Raw genomic sequence first — 21,492 nt, 5'->3', positions numbered from 1 at the left:
TTTCCCATTCCTGGGAGCCTGGTGCCTCCCAAGCCCACCAGAACCAACTCCCCTGGACTTGGCCATAGGAGGTCAGCAATTATTCAGGGGTTCCCGCTCCTTGGAACCTGTTGCCAGGAAACAGGAAGACGGGCACGTGCATCCCTAGGGAGAGGAATCAGTTTCCAGCCCAAACAAACCAGTGAAATGGAAGCCCAGGGGATGCCGACCTGGAGCCTGGGGACCTGCCCACTGCAGATCAGAGACACTGAGCTTAAAGGCCCAGGGTCTCCAGCCTGGGTCCCAGGCACAGGGACTTGGTGAATCGAAGAGGTTTTGTTTGAGACCCTTCCAAGAAGGTTGCAATCTCAAGTATTCCTAAACCCAAGAGACAGTTCTGTCTCTGGAGGGAGGTCTTCGTCATTCCTGGCCGATATGGGTCAAGGCAGGCTGAAGCAGCACAAGCTGCTCTGTCCTTCCCCCCACCCCCGATATCTTTGGATCAGGTTTGCCTGCTGGGCACTGTGCCAGCTGGGGAGGTTGGTACATCTTTAATGAAGTCACCTGATCATAGGGACAGGCTTTTGGCCTCACCAAGTTTCTGGAGCCAGATCCACCGGTGCCCCCTGAGCCAACGCCTTCCTGTGCCTGGGCACCAGGGCCCTGTCACCTGCAGCCATGAACCAGGCCTTCTGGAAAACCTACAAGTCCAAAGTGTTGCAGACTCTGAGTGGGGAGTCTGAGGAGGATCTGGCAGAAGAGGTGGGTGCCATCGGTGCTGAATGGGGGGAGGAGAAATATGGGAGAAGGAGAAAGGGGTGAGGGAAGATCCCCAAAAGATAGCACCTTTGTGCTGAAGCCAGGGGCCCAAAGAGGCGAGGCACAGTGAGCAGCCCAATGCAGGGCCAAGACAGTTCAGAGACCCGAGGAAGAAGGTAGTGGGAGAACTGGCCACTGTCCCCCAAAACCTCGCGGGCTGCCACTTGGGACAAATCCTTCTAGGACAAGTGGTTTCTGGCCATACAGGGGTACCTAGCATGACACTACATTTTCCTTTTTAAAAATGTATTTATTTATCTGAAAGAATTTCAGAGAGAGAGAGATACAGAAAACTTCCATCTGCTGGTTTACTCTCCAAATGGCTACAACAGCCAGAACTGACCCAAGCTGAAGTCAGCAGTCAGGTCTCCTACATGGATGACAGGGGCCCAAGTCCTTGGGGCCATCTTCTGCTGCTTTCCTGGGTGTATTATCAGGGAATTGGATCAAAAGTGGAGCAGCTGGGACTCAAGCTGGCACCTACATGGTTGTCACAGGGAGCAGTTTGGCCCAAGGCCATAATGGCCCTAGCATGACACAGACAGGGCCAAGCAGAAGTGGAATGGCTTGTCCAAGAGGTAGTGAGTTTCTATGACTGGAAACAGGGACATGTGGGATCTGAAGGTCACCATAGCAACATCAGGTCAAAGCCATGAACAGGTCATGCTTTACCCTGATTCTAAAAATCAAAAAGGACTTAGACCTGGAAACCACCTTATGTCTTGAGGCTGTGGCAAGTGGGAGCCATATAGGTAGTGTGGCAGGGGCAGGAACTAGGCCTGCGATGGGTGGAGTGTTGGGAAAAAGTTTTTCCAGACTGAGCTCATGTGGAATCCCCAGTGAAGGTGTACTCCAGTGTGCAGGTGAGCTAAGTCTGGTATTATAAGGTGTGTACATTTTGGGTAGATGTTTTACACCTGCGTGCCTCCAGCTATGTTTATAAGGGATATGTGTGTATGCACATGTTGTGTGTGTGTGTGTGTGTGTGTGTGTGTGTTGGAGAGGTGGAGAGATTTTTTGTCCGTGTGTGTGATCTGGCTGCTGTGCACAGCTATGTGAGTGCACAGGTGTGAATGGGTCATTCTATGTGTGACCTCATATGGATGCCTCACAGCACGTCCACCTTGGTACAGGCCAACAGCAGATGCCAGGGCTGTGTATGATCGCATCCCTGGAATTAGAGTGTGGATAGCTGTGTGGCTGACAGAGCTATCTGCAGGTGGGGCTGCACAGGCACATGTGAACTTAGTGGACCGGTAACTTAGTGGACAAATTTCCTGTGTATGCACCCATGTGCCCCGGCAGGGATGGGAAGAGGATGTACTGTTTAGCTCTGTGGGGTTTAGGGTGCTTGGTCTGTGTGTCCAGGGCTAGCAGCTGGAAGAGAGGGCCTGCTCCTTTGGGGCCTCTCTCATGCTGGGTGGGGGTCTTGTATCCCAGACGGGGAACCCAGCCTTAGCGGAGTCTGAAGTGGCACAGCCAAGTGAGGAGGCCTTCAACGCCGTGTCGCAGCTGGCCCGCCGGGTGAGCTTTCCCCCCTTCAGCCCTCACCCTGTGGAGCCTGATAGAGACACAAGGACACCCTGGGAGGTTTGGGGGGGGGCGGTCTTCCTGACTCCCAGCCTCTCCATCCTAGGTCCAGGATGCCCTGGGAGGTTGTGGGGGCTCTTTCTGACTCCCACTCCTCTGGCCTAGGTCCAGGGCGTAGGGGTGAAAGGCTGGCTGACCATGTCATCTCTGTTTAACAAAGAAGATGAAGACAAGCTGCTGCCACCAGAGCCCCCAGCTGACCAGTACGTGTGTGGGTGTGTCCTGGAGGGCTCCGGGAGGGGCCTGGGGTCTCTTTCTGCCCTGTCCTTTCCTTCCTTCCTGGCTGGCTCTTTATCCACTGATGGCTTGGAGCTCTGTCCCCACTTTTCCCCAGGAGAGAGAATTGCAGTAGAGGGTAGCTTGGTTCTAAGCTTCCCACATGCTAAGCCCTCCTACCCACCCCCACCCTCCACGGGGGGCCTGGGTGGAACTCCCAGAATTGCCTCAGTGGTCTGACCTGCTGCATGCCCAGGCCAGGATGCATCCAGCAAGGTCCCTAAAGAGCCGCTGGCACAACATGCTTGGGAACCAGGATTCTAGAAGGTCTTTGATGCAGAGGGGCCAAGGGGTCAGCTACGGCCTGGGGCTCCCTCCAACTCTGCCCCTTTGTCCAGCCACTCACACACTTGCCGTCCTCTGACCCCACTTCCTTTGCCCTAGGGACACCCTGACCTGACCTAGCCTTCTCTGCTCTGCCAGGGCTTCCCCCATTCTTCCCCACCCCCGACTCTGGCCTCAGTCACCCCTCCCTCAGCACCTCCAGTCTAACCCCCAGTCCACCTCACCCCCTCGCTCCCAGGCCTCCGATCCAGGCCTTTCTTCCTCCGTGTTAGTCCTGGACCCTAGCCCCGAGTTATGTCCACTCTAATGCATTCCTGGTATTCCCCCCACCCCGTCTCCCCGCCTCCCTGCTCCCCGACCTCTCTCCAGTGCCCCGGGACTCTCCTGGGGATCCTGAGCCTCATCCCGTGTCGCTGGGGGGTGGGAGGGGTGGCGGGGAGGGCTCACCTGACCCTGACCCCGGCCCATGCTGGGTCCTCCTGTGCCTCTGAGGTCACCAACCCTGCCCCTCTTTTCCTGCCGGGCACTGCCAGTCACCTGACTGTGCCCCGAGTCCCCGGGGCCCCATCCCGGGTCCCTTGCCGCCGCCTGCTGTGCGTTATCCCTCTGGGGGACCCCGGGCCAGCCCCCTGACGCGGCCCCTCTCGCGCAGCCCGCTGGCGGCGCAGCCCCCCTCGCAGGCGGCGGAGCCCCGCGGGCCGGGATTCTGGGACGCGTTCGCTAGCAGGTGGCAGCAGCAGCAGGCGGCCGCGGCGTCCATGCTGCGCGGCGCTGAGCCCGCCTCGGAGCCGGACCCAGACGCGGGGGACGAGACCGCGGAGGAAGCCGCCGAGCGCTCGGAGCCGCGGGACGCCGACCCTGCGGCCGGCTTCAAGTGGGGCTTCCTCACCCACAAACTGGCCGAGATGAGAGTGAAGGCCGCGCCCAAGAACGACTAGCAGCCCAGGCGACACCTCTCCCTTCCCAAGTGCCCATAAAAACTCCTGACCCCAAGCCCCGCGTGACCGCATACTTCTCTCCGGGCTGTTTTGGGGTGGGGGAGCTCGGGGTCCACCTGGTCGGTCCTCATTTACTCCTCTCACTACTTACACGACGGGACGGGACGAGTAGAGTGAACAGTGACAGACAGGGTGTCTGGATTTAAGGTAGTTTTCTAGGAAGCTGGGGAAGCCCCGAGAATAGTCTATCCAGCCTGACTGAATTCCACAAACATTGCTTGGGACTGTATTGTGTGCACAGATCTTGTGCTAGGCACAGGTCAGACGACAGGTGGCCCCACCCTGGGGGACAAATTAAGGCACACAATTATGGGGCAGCCGCGCGTGGGCGCGTCAGGCGGGTTGGAGAGCAGAGGGGAGTATGAACCATCTTGGAAGGACAGGTGGCGAGATATGGGGCGGTGAGAACAAAGGCTTGGAGGGGCGAACGCGTACGGGGAAACAGGAGACCCGGGTGTTCCCCGGGAAAAGAGACTTGGAGGCACGACGTGGGGCGGAGGGTTCTTCATCTCTCAGCCTTTTATACCCAGGGACCAGAAGGAGGCAGCAAAGTCCCGGGAATGGCGGTCACTTGGGGAGGGTCCAGGGATCCCCAGTATTCTGAAGCCCACCCCTCCCCAGGGCTCCGTAAACGTGCTCTGCCCAGCAGCTGTAGTTTGGATCACATTGGAGGTCGGTGGTCGCAGCTCAGCGTTCGTATCGAGCGCCTTCTGTGTGCAGGTGCTTGGCCTCGTGCATGGCAACGAGCAGCCCCTTGCCTCCTTCCCTCTCGGAGGGACGCGGCTTCGACCCGAATCCAGCCTGGAGCCCGCGGAACCTGCTCGCCCGCCAATCCAGCTCACAACCCCCTGAAATCACGTATTCCCTTTATTCAGTAGGTTGGCTCATCTCCCACCCCAGGAGTCAACCAGATCCCCCCCAATCCCCGCTCCCGCGGTCCCCTAAACCCTGACCCGGGCTCTCCAAAGGGGCGCGCGGTCGCTCCTTCTGCTGCCGTTTGCGCTGGGAGGGACTCTCCACGTCCTGCGGGTTCGTCTCCCCAAGGTTCGGCTGCTGGGGACGCTGAGGTCCGGGGGAAGCCCGGACTCCCGAGAGCCGGCTCCCGGGCGTGAGGCCCGCCCTCACACCTCCGACTCGCGCGGCGACGGCGGCGAGCTACGAGCGCGCTGGCAGCCATACAACCACTGGATGACGCGCGCGTTGCGCTCCACTACCGACACGGCGGGCCGCTCGTCCCGCGTCGAGCCCGCTGCCTCCGAGCCGCCGCCGCCCGCACCGTCCGGTCTGTCGACATCGCCGTCGCTGGACGTCCAGTCGCTGTCGTCCCCGGAGCCGGGCGCCAGAGCAGTTCCGGACTGGGGGCCCGCATCGGCGCCCCAACTCTGCGGGGAGAAACGCTCGGCTCCGAGCACCTCCACCAGCGCGCGCTCCAGGCCACAGTAGTTGAAGAATCGCTCCTTCTCCGACAGCGGCAGTGAGCACGTGGGACACAGCGGCCGCTTGGTTGCCGCTTCCGGGGCGACTGGGGGCGCGGCCCACCCCCCAGCCGCTGCGGGACGCTCTGCTGCTGGGCCCGGGCTGCCGGGGGCAGTGTCCCGGGTGGCGCCCAGGAAGAGGCGGCGCACCAGCCCCTGACCCTTGGCGTTCTCTTTGTTCACCGAAGCCTTGCAGTCCCGCTTCTGGCGGTAGAAGACCAGGGAGTCGGGCCTTGGTAGCCGCCTGCCACTGCCCCGACGGGCGGCTCTGGGCGTTCTGGGCGAACCTGGAGGCCCTAGCTCGTTGCAGGCGTGCGGTGTGAGTGGCCCAGGGCTTCCGCGCAGGGCTGGCTCCTGGCGTCGTGCTATCACCTGGTGCGTCTTCACATACTTAGCTTTGTCGGCCTCCAGTCTTTCCACGGCACTCGGGGTCCGTGTTCTGGAGGCGGCGGAGGGAGGAGTCAGTAGCATCTTAGCAGAGCGGGCCAGGTGCGTGCCCCATCAGCTGCTGATGGTCCCTGGCTGGCCCAAGAGAGATCCGAGGGGCGGCGTCCTGGCTCCTGTAAGGCGAGAGGGCACAGGAAATGAGAGGTCCCTGCCCCTCTGCGACAGGCATCCCTGGGTGTGGAGCCAGCCGGCTACCCCTTCCCCATCATTCAGAGTCCTTAGATGAGGGCTCTTAGGTCACCAGAAAACGTATGCCCCTGCGAGGATGCCCTGGTCTGACCACGGACGCGCAAGCAGGCACCAGCAAGCAGGACGCTTGGAAAGGAAATAGGGCTGGTCCCGGCCCTATTCCCAAAAGCGACCTTAACCGGAAAAAATACCTCTTCCAATCCAGCAGTTCTGAGCCCAAGACAAGGAGGCTCCGCAGCCACAGGCGGGTCCCGCCCTTCCCCCTTCTCCCCTCCGGGTCAGGGACATAACCATCGGGTAGGAACCTCCAGTGATTGCAGCTCAGGGCCCTGCCCAGCGCAGCAGGGCCATCCAGGAAGGGGAGGGGCGGGAGGGACTGGCAGGTCCCGGCAGCCACGCGCTGCTCCTGCCAAGGGGGTCCCAGAAAACTGCACTAGGATGACCGCTTCGGCCAACCCTGTGCTTCCGTTTCCTGGATCCAGGAGGAAGAGGCTGGCCTGAGCCCTCTGGAGAGGTCGTGCTGGGCCTGGAACCCCGGTCTCAGGCCAAACCAGTCCAGGTGGGCTCTCATTTGCCTATCAGGACCTCCGTCTGGCCTTTTGCTTTCATTCCTCCGGCTATAAAACCAAGCGGTTTCCATTAGAGCTGATCCCACCAGTTCTTCTCATTATCTTGCCCTGGGCACTCTGTCCCCTTCTCATCCCAAGACCTATGACCCCTCTCGTCTGTGTCCCCTGGGCTGGGGAAAGGGGTGAAGAGAGGTCATAAATCAAGAGGTGACAGGTCCCGGGCCACCCACCTGGCTCAGCGCAGCCCCCATTCAGCTGAGAAGGACAGAGCAGTGTGTGTGGGGGGGTGGTGAGGGGACTTTGGGTCTGGGGATTAGCCAGGGATTGGGGGTGGGGCGGGGCTGGGAGGTCTTAGGGCAGAGACGCCCCCTCCTCCCTGCTCCCAGTGTGCAGAGGTGGCTGGCGACCAGGCCACTGGACACAAGGAGAGTCCAGCAGTGCCCCCTCCCTTCTCCCAGGGGCCCACTGGACAGAGGGTCGGCGTCTGAGGTCCTAGGAGGGCACTATCTGACCTCCAGGGTACCCTCTCCCCTATTGCCCTTCCCTGCCCTGAGCAGCAAGGCTATAAAAAGTCCCTAAACACAAGGACCAAAATAGTCCCGCCGTCCACCGCCTGTCCCTTGCCTTCTGGGCTGGCTGACCACAGGCGTCCCCACCCCCAGAGCCTGGCGGCTGTCCTCTTGCTCATCTCCCAGGGGCTAGAGTTGGCCCAAGGAGGACCTGGGCTTGGCACCAGCCCCCACTGCTTACCTGTGCCCCGTGGCAGGCACCAGTGGCAGGGGAAGGCGGGGCTGAACTATGGAGATCCACAGGCAGGTCCACACTGAAGACAGGAGGGACAGCAGTGACCAGAAGTAACTTTGGTGGCCGCCAAACCTCACTCTCCACAGGAAAAGCTGAGAGAAAGCCTCCATCCGCCCCCCCCCATTAACCCTTGCCTTCCTGAGCTGGAGCCCAGCCTCTGTTAACTCCTTCCTGGTCGCCGCCTCCAGCTGCAGGTCCTCTCCTTGATGCTGATTTGCACACTGGAAGTGGGAGAGGGACAGAAGCCCAAGCAAGTCATCTCTGCATCCGCAGACTTGTTCCTCCCCAGGTTTGAGCTGGGGCCGCTGCGCTTATGGGGCCAGACAAGGCTCTAGTCTGCTTCCTTTGTTGCTTATGTGACAGGCTGGGACCTGTGCTGGTGTGGGCGACTCTCTAGGGCTGGGGCCAGGATGTAGCTGGAGAGAGGGGACAGCCAACAGCAGATGTGCCAGTGTCCCTATTGCTGGCCTGGAAGGTCCCCTGGGGACTCACTGGAGATGTCCTTGCCGATGTCCTCTTCTCGGCCAGGAAGAGGGTGATGGGGGGTGATTCTGGGGCCCAGCCTGGGTCCCTCTGCCCTCGTGCTCCTCTGTCCCTACTTGGGGACTCCTGACCCTTCCCAAGATGAAGCGTGCCTCCCCCTACTTCTCCTGTCCCCTTCCCCCCTTGCCACCCGGAGGGAGTCACTGCAGCCCCACAGAATTCAAACAGCAGGGTCCTAGCCGAGGGTCCCTGCCGCCTTCTCCCCACCCCCACTCAGCTGCCAGCTCTCCACCAGCCCTTCTTCCTGCCTTCTAGCACCTTGGATATTTGCAGAGCAAGTTCACACCTGTACTCTTGAATAATTGACACCCCACCCCCACCTCGGAGGGGGAGTGACCAGGCCGCTAAGCCAGTGGGCAGAACCCAGCTCCCGCTCAGCTCTGCCAGCAGGTGTGCCAAGGAGTGTGAGACTCCAAGGCCCATCCAGACTGCAGCTGGCGGCGAGGCAGGCTGGGGGCCGGGTGCTGTTCAGATCTGGGTGCTTGCCTGTGACCACACTTTATCAGGAAGAGTCCTGCTCCAGGGGGTGGATTCTAGTATTCTCCCCTCCCCATTTACAGCGGAAGAACCTGAGGCTCAGGAGGGGAGAGTGGAAATGACTGCGCCAAGCTCATTCACAATAATGAACTTTCCCTGAGAGATCAGTAAATGCCAGGGCTGAGCCAGGGAGTAGACTGGTCAGGAAGGGGTTAAGCAGAGGGAGGCTGGGTAGGGCCCAGCTGGGCTGCTGTCAATGGCAGGAAACCTGGCAGGCCTGGAGTGGGGGGGAGCGGGGAGGATGGGGCTGTCTGCATTGATATAACCCCCATCCCTTTGTCTTTAAAGAGACATCCGGATAGGTTGGGGGGCAGGCAGGCAGCTCCCCCCCCCCCCACCCCTCCCAGAGCCCTGTTGGAGGTGGTAGGGCCAGAGGTCAGACTCGGAACTCAGAACAGAGTCCCAGTTCTGCCCCCTGACCATAGGGCTCAGTCCGGAGGGGGCTGCTCTGGGAGCCCAGCTCTGCTTGCATGACACTGGGGATCAGGGCCTGGGACTCCAGGGAAGGCTACTGTATCTTGCTCACACAAGTTCCTGCCTGAGAGGTGACAGTGCCCGTGGGAGGCACAGTCCCTGGGCCATCCAGGCAGGTCAGGCTTTGTCAGGGGTGGAAGAGCCAGTGGAGGGCAGGGGCTCAGCGACCTGGCCAAGCCTGGGCCAACCTCATGGCAGCCATCGTGGCTCCCTGCCCGAGCCACAGCCTTTCTCTTTCTGATCTCAGCTCCCATCCCTGGGGATAGCCTTCAAGTGGTTCTTTCCGACTGCAGCGCCAGGACCTCAGGCCAGGGGCCAGTGTGTCTCAGCGATGCAGTTCCTTCCTCTTTCCAGACACATTCCCGGATCTCAAGGAGAGTAGATCAGGAATGGGTCTGAGTCAGACCCCGTGGGGAGCACAGGGAAGTGGCTCTGGGCTCTGGGTAGTGTAAGGAATGAGGACTGGGGGATGGGGTGTCCCCTCCTCCCACACAGAGTATCCAACAACCATCCACGCCTCAGCCCTGCCTTTGAGGCCAATCAACTCTGTGAGCCCTGCTGTGTGTCCTCCGGCAAGAACAAAACCTCTCTGAGTTTCCTTCCCTGTGAAATGCGAATGAGGAGGCCACTAAGAAAGGGAGCTCAGAGGGTGCCTGGCTTCTGGGGTCCTCAGGGCATGGAGAGGTGTCCCACCCTCCAGCCTTCCCCCAGCACCTTCCCCATCCCTCTGACCTGCACCTCCTTGGTTCTCAGCCCCTCAGCTATTACTAACAAATCATGCAGACACCTGCACCAAGCCAGGCTCCGGTGGCAGATGGGTAAGGCGCTCAGCCTCCTGGGGGAGGCAGGCGGCAGGCTTCAAAGAGCCAGGGCTCTGAGCTGGGCCTGGAGGGTGTTTCTGGCTGGGCTGTGCATGAAAGAGAGTGGTGGGGGGCAAGACAGCCACAGCTGGGGGCTCTGTGAGGCCAAGAGGTCAGGGAAGGGCTTGCCAAGGGGAAGGGGTGGGAGGTGGCTCAGCTGGGGATAAAGAGAAGATGGGGTGGAGACAAGGACAACAGGCTGGGGTCTGCTTTAGGAGAGAGAAGGTGCAAGTCCCTGGCTGGGCTGACTTAGGGCATCTGATCACACACAGCAATGGACCGCCCAACCCAGGGGGCGTGGCCCTGGGCAGAGCCCAGCACCCAGTGCTTGCACCACGGGAGCCAGCATGAGGAATGTGCCAGTCATCTGGGGCATTTTTTCTAAGCATCTACATGGTGTTCGGGAAGAACAAAAGGCAGGTTTCCTCGTCTGGCTTTGTGGCCCAGGGTCTGAACCACACACTGTATTTGCCAGGTGCTTGGTGCTTTAAAAAGCACGATACCTCCTTACTCACTTCTTTTTAATTTAAAGATTTATTTATTTTTGTTGGAAAGTAAAATTTACAGAGACAAAGATCTTCCATCTGCTGGTTCACTCCCCAAGTGGCCTCAACAGCTGGAGCTGAGCTGATCTGAAGTCAGGAGCCAGGATCTCCCATGCAGATGCAGGGTCCCAAGGTTTTAGGCTGTTCTTTACTACTTTTCCAAGCCACAGGCCGAGAACTGGATGCGAAGTGGAGCAGCCGAGACATGAACCAGTGCTGATATGGGATCCGAGTTTGTGCAAGGAGTGGATTTAGCCACTAGGCTACCACACCAGGCCCCATCACTCACATTTTTTTAAAGTTTATTATTATTGTTATTGTAAATACAGATACACAAAGAGAAGGAGATATATAAAGATCTTCCATCTGCTGGTTCATTTCCCAAGTGGCTGCAACAGCAGGAGCTGAGCTGATCCGATCCAAAGCAAGGAGCCAGGAGCTTCTTCCAGATCTCCCACATGGGTGCAGGGTCTTAAGGCTTTGGGTAATATCTACTGCTTTCCCAGACCAAAAGTAAGGAGCTGGATGGGAAGTAGAGCAGCCGGGATACAAATCAGTGCCTATATGGGATCTTGGCACATGCAAGGTGAGGATTTAGCTACTAGGTTATAGCACCAGGCCCCCCTCACTTACTTCTTACGAAGCCCTACATGAAGCAGATATTCTAAGAATTCTGCCCTAGAGCTGAGGGGGAAAGAGAAGCACAGAAAGTTGAGGTGCCTTCGCCTTGGTCACACAGCTTGCAGGTGGCAGAGCTGATCATCACGAGGCTGAACTGTGGCCTCCCTCCTGCTCAGGCAGTGCTGGGGCAGGCTCCACCAGCTGCTGGCTGAGCTATCCCCTCAGTGGAACTTCAAGTTCCCTGGACTGAATGAAGCCAGGGCCAGAGAGAGGGCAGCCCCACCTGTCCCTGGTCCATTCCATCGCCCGCTCTGGCTTCTCCATCTCCACCACGTGCACCTTTCGCTGCTCTCTTCACCCAGGTGCTTTTGTACAGGGGACAAAGGACAGAACCATTCCATCTGGACTCAGTAGCATGGGGGTGGGGGAAGCACAGGGAGTGGACGGGCAGGAGATCTCTCCCCCTGCCTTGACTAGTGTCTCTGTGATGACAGCATTGAGAGAAGCTTTTGTTTTCCAGAAAGTTGCTAAAGTATCAGAGGTAACTGACTTTCATGCTTACTGAACAAGGATGGGTGTTTTGTTAAAGGACCAGCAATGCTGGGTGATAAAAGATTTGGGTGCAGGCAATTGGCTAGGTTCTAACTCCAGCAGCCCCGCTTCCCATCCAGCTCCCTGCCTGTGGCCTGGGAAAGCAGTCGAGGACGGCCCAAAGCCTTGAGACCCTGCAACCGTGTGGGAGACCCGGAAGAAGCTCCTGGCTCCTGGCTTTGGATTGGCTCAGCTCTGACTATTGCGGTCACTTAGGGAGTGAATCATTGGATGGAAGATCTTCCTCTCTGTCTCTCCTCCTCTCTGTATATCTGACTTTCCAGTAAAAATAAATAAATCTTTTTTTTAAAAAAAATCTTTAAAAACCCTTCAATTCAGTGGCATTTTGTGAGATAATAGCAACTAACCTCGCAAATAGATAGTAGCCACTAAAACTGAAATTCAGAAATGATGAGGACTTTTTAAAAAAAAAATCATTTATTTTTCTTGGAAAGGCGCATCAAATTTATGGAGAGAAAGAAAGAGAAAGATCTGTTTTTCTCTGGTTCACTCCTCAGAGGGCTGCAACAGCCAGAACTGAGCCAAACCACAGCTAGGAGCCAGGAGCTTCTTTTAGGTCTCCCACGCAGGTGCAGGGTCCCAAGGCTTTGGGCCGTCCTCTACTGCTTTCCCAGGCCCCAAGCAGGGAGCTGGATGGGAAGTGGAGAAGCCAGGACATGAACCGGTGTCCATAGGGGATCCAGGCATTTTGCAAGGAGAGGGCTAGCTGATGAACCATTGTGTTGGCTCCACTAGGAATATTGCGCGTCAGGTTCCTACGATAAAGGATCCCTACCGCTGATCATGGCACCAATGTCCTCACATACATTTCCCATCTTGGAACACAGTTTTGCCCTCTGATAAAGCGAGGTTGCATCCCTAACAGCATAGGATTAGCACCGTGAGGCTGTCGGGAAGTTAAGTCAGTCTTTCATTTATAAATGTACAAGCAGGAAAACCCCTTGTTCATAGCAGAATGGTCCTCATTCTGTGCTGCTGTGGAAATTACCCAGCTGGGGACCGGAAGCCAGAGGAAACCAGAGCATGGACACTGGACATTGCAGGCAGGTCGCACTTCCTCCCTCGAGGATCAGCAACTTGCTCTCCCACTCCAAGGACTGGGCTCACTGCTGGCAGCAGCCGGCGGGCCACTGTGACACTCACATGTTGGAGCTATGTGCAGGGAGGACATTGGGCAAGGGATGGGGAGAAGTACTCATTTCCCTGGGGCTGGACAGTGTCACTCTGACAGTTTACCTTAACCTTGAGGCAGCAGTTCATGCTGCAGTGTCCAGCCCAATACCTTGAGTGACAGGGGCCCACAGCAGTGTGTAGCCAAATGCCTATTACTACTGGACTCGAGCTGCCACCTTCTCTGCCATCACCATCAACATCTCCATCCTTCCCAGGATTGGTGACATCTGTGGTCCTGCTACTCAGCAGTTTCTTCCCTTTCTCCTGGAACTCTGACGCCGATCTTGGCTCTTTCTCCCACTTGGTTCTTGTGCTCCAAGAGTGAGGTAATTTGATCCGGAGTGGGACCCTTGATCTAGGCCCACATCCAGAGCCTATCCTGTTTCTCAGGCTGCAACACCTGCTGCAGAGATGGGGGCCTGGGACTCAATGGGAGCCAAGGAGACTTGTGGGGACTGCTGAGACAAAGCTATTCTCACATGCTGCGTGAGAGCCAGGCCGTCCTGCCTGAGGACGGAGGGGACAGGGAAGAGATAGCTTTGGGAGCTGGAGAGGGGGGAGCTTGGTGACCTGAACCCCTATTCTGGGGTCTGACCTGAAGTAAACAGGTGCTATGAGTGACAGTTAAACTGATGTAGCAATTGAACAGCTAATGGTATTAATGGATTTGGGGAATGTGAAAGTTTAATTTGATCATGGTGTTCAGAGGTGGGGCCTTTGGAAACAATTAGATTATACAAGGGCCTTAGGGTGGAGCCCCTGTGACAGAAGAGTCCTGGTGGCTTTGGGGGCTTGGGAGTGACCAAACCAACACAGAGAATCGTGTATGCGCCCTGTCATCCTGTGTGATGTTCTGGGCTGCGTTGCAACCCTGCCAGCAGGAAGAGCAGGAAGACCATCACCGGGTAAGCATCCCAGACCTAGTACTTCCAGAACAGTGAGCCAAAATAATGCAGCTCTTTCCTTCATAATGTTCCTACCTCAGACATTTTGTTATAGTATTGAAAAAAGCTGACTACCACACTTGGCCCTTACGGTTGGGTACAACATACATTTCTTTTTGGCTCAACCTTGTTGCACTGATTTTTCAGTTGCTTCCAACCAAAACAAGCCTGAAGGAAACACATAATTTACTTCAAAACTTGGGTCACCTTGTGGCACCTGCTGTGGCACCAAACATGGGCAGCCCAGTCCATTTGCAGTGGATCTGTCTGCATAGCACTCTCGCAGGTGTGCTGGTCAAAGGACCCTGGCTTGTGGCAAAGCTGGCCTGGACAGGAAGTCATTCCCAGCAGGTGTCACTCCCATGAACAATCCAGCAAAGTAGTGACTCTTGTTCTGGAGTAAGTCAGCTTTCTCTCTCAATTCTATCATCTGCTAAAAAGAAGGAAATAAATTAGACCAGTGGTTCTCAAATGCCTTTCCTTGAGTGGATTCCAGTAAGTTCCATGAAAGTCACCCAGGGAGCTTGCAAATAAGACAGATATCAAACCCTCATCCTTGGAGAACCTAATTTAGTCAATGTGGAGTGAAATCAAAGAGGAAAAAACATTTTTTTTTTTAAGATTTATTTATTTTGGGCCCTGTGGCGTGGCCTAGCGGCTTAAGTCCTCTCCTTGAACGCACCAGGATCCCATATGGGTGCCGGTTCTAATCCTGGCAACTCTACTTCCCATCCAGCTCCCTACTTGTGGCCTGGGAAAGCAGTCGAGGATGGCCCAAAGCTTTGGGACCCTGCACCTGCGTGGGATACCTGGAAGAAGTTCCTGGCTCCTGGCTTCGGATCAGCATAGCATTGGCCATTGCGTTCACTTGGGAAGTGAATCATCGGATGGAAGATCTTCCTTTTTGTCTTTCCTCCTCTCTGTAGATCTACCTTTCCAATAAAAATAAATAATTTTTTAAAAGATTTATTTATTTATTGGAAAGTCAGATCAACAGAGAGGAGAGACAGAAAGATATTCCATCTGCTGATTCACTCCCCAAGTGGCCATAATGGCTGGGGCTGAACTGATCTGAAGCCAGGAGCCAGGAGGTTCCTTTGGATCTCCCATGTGGATGCAGGGTCCCAAGCCTTTGGGCCGTCCTCTATTGCTTTCCCAGGCCACAAGCAGGAGCTGGATGGAAAGCAGAGCCACTGGGACATGAACCGGCATGTGCAAGGCAAAGATTTTAGCCAGGCCCAAAGAGGAGAAAATTTAACATAGACTTAATCTATTGATATGAATGTCCTTATTAGAGAGTGTTGATTTATTTTTTTTTCTTTCTTTTTAAAACAATGTTTATTATTTGTTTTCATCTACTTTAAAGCCAAAGAGGGAAAGAGATAGAGACTATCCACTGGTTCACTCCTCAATTGCCCACGATAGCCAGGACTCATCCAGGAACCTGGGCTCCATCTGGTCCCCCACCCGGGTGGCAGAGGCCCAAGCACTTGGGCCGTTCTTTGCTGCCTGCCAAGGCATGCATTAGCAGGAAGCTGGATCAGAGGCAGAGGGGAAACTTGGCACTCAGACACAGAATGACGGTTTCCCAGCAATGCCTTCATCTGCTGCACCATGACACACACACACTTGAAAGACTTTTTTTTTTTTAAAGATCCATCTACTTTTCATTGGAAATAGATATACAGAAAGGAGGAGAGACAGAGAGGAAGATCTTCCATCTGCTGATTCACTCTCACAATGGCCAGAACTGAGCCCATCTGAAGTCAGGAGCCAGAAGCTTCTTCCGGGTCTCCTACATGGGTGCAGGGTCCCAAGGCCTTGAGCCATCCCTGACTGCTTTATCAGGTCACAAGCAGGGAATGGATAGGAAGTAGAGTAGCCAGGATACAAACCAATGCCCATATGGGATCCTGGTGTGTGCAAGGTGAGGATCTTAGCTGCTAGGCTACCACTCTGGGCCCCGCTTGAAAGTCTCGATGTAGTGTGCTATCTCTTGCAGCTCAAAGTCGCTCTGATTGTGTTTGCTCAACTGAACCAGGTGATCAGCATGGCCTCTGCCAGGGAGGCTGGGTGCCCACATGTCTGTCCCTGGCTGACGTCCTCAGACCTAAGAGGACAGCAATATTTAAGAGAAGCTGCCTAGGCCTTACGTCCACGGAGTGCCTTTCCTGCGGACACCGGGGCATTAGGAAGGTGTTAGAGCAGTTTCAGCACCCTTGAAAGTGTTGCTTGTGGGTATCTCCTGGAGTGTGTGTGTATCGGGAGATGGGCTCTGTGGTCCTCTAGACCATGATGGGGAGTGGTGCCCAGAGAGGTGGTGATCAGGACACAGGCTGAGCTGCTAGGGTTGGGGGTGGGGGAGGGACGGGCATTGATACAGCCTGGAACAGGAAGCAGTGAGGACCAGAACACTGCAACTTCAGCATGGCCCAGATGAGTCTCTGATCCGTCCTCGCCACTCCCCTCCAGTGTGTTTCACTGTCGCCTTACTCATCTCAGCCAACCTTCCCCAGCTCAGCATCCTGGAGACTGCACAGGCCCAAGCCCTTGGGCTACTCCTGGACACACCTTGTTCTCTCACACTCCACATCCGGTCTTGCAGGAACATCTGCTGGTTGCTTCTGCTTCACTCCTCCGCACCCTTCATCCCTTGCCTGTGTTATTGCAATTCTTTCCTCTCCTGGGTAACAAGCTTAGCATCCTGCTCCTTAATCTCCTGAATCTGCTAATTGGCTCCATCTACTGGTGCCAGCTTCAGTGGTGCAGACCCTCAGAGGCTCAAGCAGCGGCGATAGCTCAAGTCTTTGGGTTCCTGTCATCCATGTGAGCCACGTGGACTTCCTGGCCCCTGGCCCCAGCCAAGCTTTGGCTGTGACAGACCTTTGAGGAGAAAATTAGCAGATGGAAGCTTTCTCTTTGTCTCTTTCTCTCTGTTCCTCCCCAAATGCATTGATTCATTGAATTAGTTAAAAAGAAGTCAGTTTTCTCATTTCTTAAAGCCAGCTTCACCTGAGTGAGAGCCCAAGTCTGCCCTGGTTCTCAGGCCCTCCAGGCCTGCAGTGCCCCCTGCTGGTGTCCAAGCTCACCACCTGCCTGCTCTCTGACCCACCTCACTCCCGACACCCTGGGCTTCTTGCCTGTCCTGTGAGTATCCCGATCACGCTTCTCCTCCCTGGGGCCTTTGCACCTGCCCAGAAGGTTTTTCTCGTTATATCTGCATTGCTGCCACCTCCCTTAACCTGTTCCCATCTCGCCCCACCCAGATCCACCCCTACAATTCAGGATTAACTCCGTAAGCCTCTCTGAAACTCCTGACCCTTTCGCTGTGTTCCCCTTCGATTTTTTTTTTTTTGGTGCCATAACCGAGTCACCTTCTAATCCACTAAATAATCACGTACTCACACCCACAAATATTTCCTCTCACTAGAATGCTGGTCCACTGGGGGCAAGGATTTTGGTCCTGTTCATAGCCATATCCAGTCACCCGGCCAGCAGCCAGCGTGTGGTCAGTGTGCTAGACAAATGAGTTTTGAAGAGACCCCTGAGAAGTTTTGGAAAGGCTACAGGATTCGTCCAGAAATGTTGTGTCTTGGGGCCTGGGGGCGCATATCAGGGGACTTCCAAGTTTGTGGATAAACGGAATTACAAGATGAGCTGGGGCAGATCCTTGGAACGGTGGTAAAGCCACACTCGGCATGCCCACATCCTATATCAGCATCTGAGTTCCCAAGTCTCAACTCTGCTTCCTCTTCTAGATCCCTACCAGTGCGCACTGTGGGCAACAGCAGACAATGGCCCAAGGACTTGAGTCCCTGCCACCCATGAGGGAGGCCCGGGGGAAGTTTGCAGCTCCTGGTTTCAGCTTAGTGCAGTCCTGGCAGTTGCAGGCATGTGGGGGAGCATGTGTACCCTTAAAGCAGAGAGCAGTGCAGGACCAAAGCGTGGATGCAGGAGTGCCTTATCTCGGGGCCCTCCCAGGACCCAATGGGAGACCTCGTACCTCCCCACCTGCAACTTTTGGGCTCATGATCCTCATAGGAGCACACTTCTGCAGCAAAGAGACACAATGCATTAGGAGCCATGCCTTTTCTCCTGGGTGCTCTGAGCAGCCTGTGTACAGGGCCCAGCAGTCATGAGGAGGGGCCGTGGACACCTGACTTGGAGCAGAGGTTTTACCTTGATTTTAAGAGGGGAGAGGGTTGCTGTCACCCAGTGGGGGCGAGTCATACACGTGTGGATGCCAGGTGAGGAGGAGGGGCTTCCAGGTATGCCCTTGCCCAGCTGCAATGGCAAGTGGGCAGGCACTGTGGTCCTGGCCCAAGGAGGGTATTGGAGGGCAGTGCAAAGTTCTAGGGGTGAGGCTCTGGCTCATGCCTCCACATGGGACATAGAGGCATGAAGAACAGTAGCTGGGTGTAGGGGTCAGGGTGACAGAATCAAGTACAGCTGGAGACCTGTGTGTTGCGTGCGTGTGTGTGTGTGTGTGTGTGTGTGTGTGTGAGAGAGAGAGAGAGAGAGACTCCCACGGACACTCTACCCTGTAAGAAGGGGTCACCAAGTCTGGAAGGAGCTGCCAGGTGCTCTGGGGTGGGTGGCTGGCAGCCTCCAGGAATGACTTGCTGCCAGGTGCAGCCAGTGGCCACCTGCCATGGTCACCTCGTCCAGGGTCTACCTCAGCTGCCCAGAGTCCCCCTCCTCTGGCCCATGCCCTACTCAGGTGTGTCACCCAGGTGTGTCATCGCTAGCAGTGTGTCTTTGGGGCTGCATGGGAGTAGCAGGGGATCTCTCCAGCAGCTCTTCACCGTCATGTCCCCTCCCCCCCCCCAGAGGTCAGGTGTCCTTCCACAGTCCTTCTACAGCAGGTGTCAAGGCACTGGCTCCAGCCCCCATCATTTTGAATCTGAGCCATGAAGGAGCTGCATCAAGATTTGCTCCCTTTTGGATCAAGATTTGCTCCCTTTTGGACTTCTGAGGTTCAAACCACGGCCAGAGAGGCCACCTTACCAGGCCGGTGATCACTGGGGACAGAAGTTTGGCTGAAGGCCTGCTTAGTACTGCCTGTGGGAACTGTGGCAAACTGCTCAGCTGTTACAACCGCCCCTAACAAGAGAGGCACAGGCTACGATGGCTTCTATTTTCAGAATTATCCCAATCTAACCTACAAGGCCTAACCTACAAGACTGGTGGAAAGCAAGTATGTGGTTTTTTTAAATTAATTAATTTATTTTTATTATTTTTTTTATTGGAAAGACGGATATACAGAGAGGAGAGAGAGGAAGATCTTCCATCCGATGATTCACTCCCCAAGTGAGCGCAACGGCCAATGCTATGCCGATCCAAAGCCAGGAGCCTCTTCCGGGTCTCCCACGCGGGTGCAGGATCCCAAAGCTTTGGGTCGTCCTCCACTGCTTTCCCGGGCCACAGGCAGGGAGCTGGATGGGAAGCAGGGCTGCCGGGATTAGAACCGGCGCCCATATGGGATCCCGGGCGTTCAAGGAGAGGACCTTAACCACTTGCGCCACCGCGCCAGGGCCAAGTATGTGGTTTTGAATGAAAACAGAGACGGAGTTAAACCAAGTGTAAGAGGGATTGACCTCAGTTCCCCTGGCTTGCGCCAAACAGCTGGGCTGTGAGTAGGCCCGTCCACCAGGGAGCAGACGTCCCCTTCCCAGGAGCTCTGGCAGCGCGCTGGGGTGCACACCGCACTTGGGGTCCCCTCTCTGCTCCGGGATACCAGGTGCTGCCTGGTGGCGGCTCCCACGACGCCCCGTTGACACTTGGTTCCGGGAAGTCGTCATCCCTGCAGGTTCTGAAGTCACACACGTTGCTTTCGCTAGGTTTGCAGAGCAACATGGAAACTTAACTATTACAGCAGTCTTTCGAAAGGCGCAGCTGAGGCTTAGACAGCTGTTAGTTTCAGGATCCAAACTCACTGCCCGTCACTGCTGCTTTCTCTAAGCGCGGGGCGTAATGTTGGGGGACAGGCGATGTACTGATGTGGTTAAGACAGGAGCTGTACGGACAGGGTGGACCAACAGGTCATAAATGCGATGGAGTTTGTTAGCTAGACAGTTCAAATGTCTCCTGTCCTTAAGGAATTTTTATCAACCTGATTACTGGGAGAGGTGTTAAAATAGCCCACCATAGCAGATCGGTCCCTTAGCATTCTGGAACTGTGTTAGTAGATATCAACTTAGAATGCTAGCAACCTCTGCTGAATTAAACTCATCATTAAATACTCTTTTTAGGGATGCTTTTTGTCCATTTCATGTTTTCCTCCTAGTATTTCCCTCTAAATGTGTCAATCTGCATATTGCATATGGTTACATTCTTTTGTGGGTTTTAGAATTACATAGTAATGTGATCTGACTTTGGATTTCATGAGAGTTAGTATTTGAGATCTGAATTCTGAAACATAGAGCGAGAGAGACTGAGAGATATGGTCCATCTACTGGCTCATGGCCCTGCAACCCCAGGGCTGGCCTGGGTCTCTCACATGATGGCAGGGACCGAGTGCTTGAGCCATCGCTCACTCATTAGCAGGCAGGTGCATCAGAAACAAAGCAGTGGCTGGCACTGTGTCATAGTGGGGTAAAACTGCTGCCCACAATGCCAGCTTCCTATATGGGTGCTGGTTGGAACCCTGTCGGCTCTACTTCTGATCCAGCTCTCTGCTAAAGTGCTTGGGAAAGCAAGAGAGGACGGCCCAAGACCTTGGGCCCCTGCACCCACATGGGAGAGCTGGATGGAGCTCCTGGCTCCTGGTTTCAGCTTGGCCCGCTTCTAGCCATTGTAGCCATTTGAGGAATGAACCAGTAGATGGAAGATTTTCTCTCTCTCTCTCTCTCTCTCTCTCTCTCTCTCTTTTCTCTGTAATTCTGCCTTTCAAAGAAATGAAATTCAAAAAAACCAAAACTTTTTATTCAAAAGATGGTTTACTCCTCAAATGGCCACAATGGCTGGAGTTAAGCCGATCTGAAATCAGGAGCCAGGAACTTCTTCCAGGTCTCCCATGCTGGTGCAGGGTCCCAAGGCTTTGGGCCGTCCTATACTGCTTTCTCAGGCCACAGGCTGGATGGAAAGTGGAACAGCTGGAATATGAACTGGCACCTATAATGGGATCCCAGCATGTAGGACTTCAGCCACTAAGACTGTGCTGAGCCCAAAATTAAATAAATCTTAAAAGCAGCAGCAGCAGCAGCAGGGGACCAAGGCTGCAGCAGGATGCTGGAGTTGCAAGTGCTTAGCTGCTGTGTCCCAGGCCTATTCCCAGAACACACTCATAATGACATGTGTGTTTTTTCACTTTGTTTCTAATTATGACTTTAAAAAAATCTATTTATTTATTTATTGGAATGGCATATCTACTTAGAGGAGAGACAGAAAGATCTTCCATCTGCTGGTTTACTTCCCAAGTGGCCACAATGGCCGGAGCTGAGCCAATCCGAAGCCAGGAGCTATGAACTTCTTCTGCATCTCTCATGTGGCTGCTGGATCCCAAGGTTTTGGGCCATCCTCTACTGTTTTCCCAGGTCATAAGCAAGGAGCTGTATATGAAGTGAAATATCTGGGACATGAATCTGCATCCATATAGTATCCCGGCAATTGCAAGAGGAGCATTAAGCCAACTGAGCTATCGTGCTGAGTCACTAATTGTGATTTACTTTTAAAGATTTATCTTTATTTTATTTGAAAGATAGATTTACAGAGAGGAGAGACAAAAATTTTCTGTCTGCTGGTTCATTCCCC

General features: G+C 55.2%; 2 protein-coding genes across 2 annotated transcripts; one reads left to right on the top strand and one right to left on the bottom strand.

Moving 5' to 3' along the window:
- Positions 1 to 657: 657 nt before the first annotated feature.
- CUNH1orf232 (chromosome unknown C1orf232 homolog) lies at positions 658 to 3,887 on the top strand. The gene is made up of 4 exons (XM_040979759.1): positions 658 to 741; positions 2,239 to 2,322; positions 2,494 to 2,591; positions 3,602 to 3,887. The coding sequence occupies exons 1-4, from the start codon at positions 658 to 660 to the stop codon at positions 3,885 to 3,887; spliced, it is 552 nt and encodes a 183-aa protein (XP_040835693.1).
- A 1,181-nt stretch (positions 3,888 to 5,068) lies between these two features.
- Positions 5,069 to 5,917, bottom strand: FAM110D (family with sequence similarity 110 member D). Its single transcript, XM_040979758.1, has one exon. The coding sequence runs from the start codon at positions 5,891 to 5,893 to the stop codon at positions 5,069 to 5,071; it is 825 nt and encodes a 274-aa protein (XP_040835692.1). The 5' UTR covers positions 5,894 to 5,917.
- Between the last annotated feature and the right edge of the window lie 15,575 nt (positions 5,918 to 21,492).

The sequence above is a fragment of the Ochotona curzoniae genome, unplaced genomic scaffold (genome assembly GCF_017591425.1).
Source record: "Ochotona curzoniae isolate NIBS_2020 unplaced genomic scaffold, NIBS_Ocur_1.0 contig_3255, whole genome shotgun sequence".
NCBI classification, from domain to species: Eukaryota; Metazoa; Chordata; class Mammalia; order Lagomorpha; family Ochotonidae; genus Ochotona; species Ochotona curzoniae.
The sequence above is the reverse complement of the archived record's forward strand: the minus strand, read 5'-3'. Positions and strand labels throughout refer to the sequence as shown.

Bases quoted from the DNA above. Each gene is read 5' to 3' on its own strand.
- CUNH1orf232 (XM_040979759.1), top strand. From the start codon at position 658: ATGAACCAGGCCTTCTGGAAAACCTACAAGTCCAAAGTGTTGCAGACT. The intron at 742-2,238 runs GTGGGTGCCATC...CTTGTATCCCAG, and splicing joins AGGAGGATCTGGCAGAAGAG to ACGGGGAACCCAGCCTTAGC. The intron at 2,592-3,601 runs GTACGTGTGTGG...CCTCTCGCGCAG, and splicing joins CCAGAGCCCCCAGCTGACCA to CCCGCTGGCGGCGCAGCCCC.
- FAM110D (XM_040979758.1), bottom strand. From the start codon at position 5,893: ATGCTACTGACTCCTCCCTCCGCCGCCTCCAGAACACGGACCCCGAGT.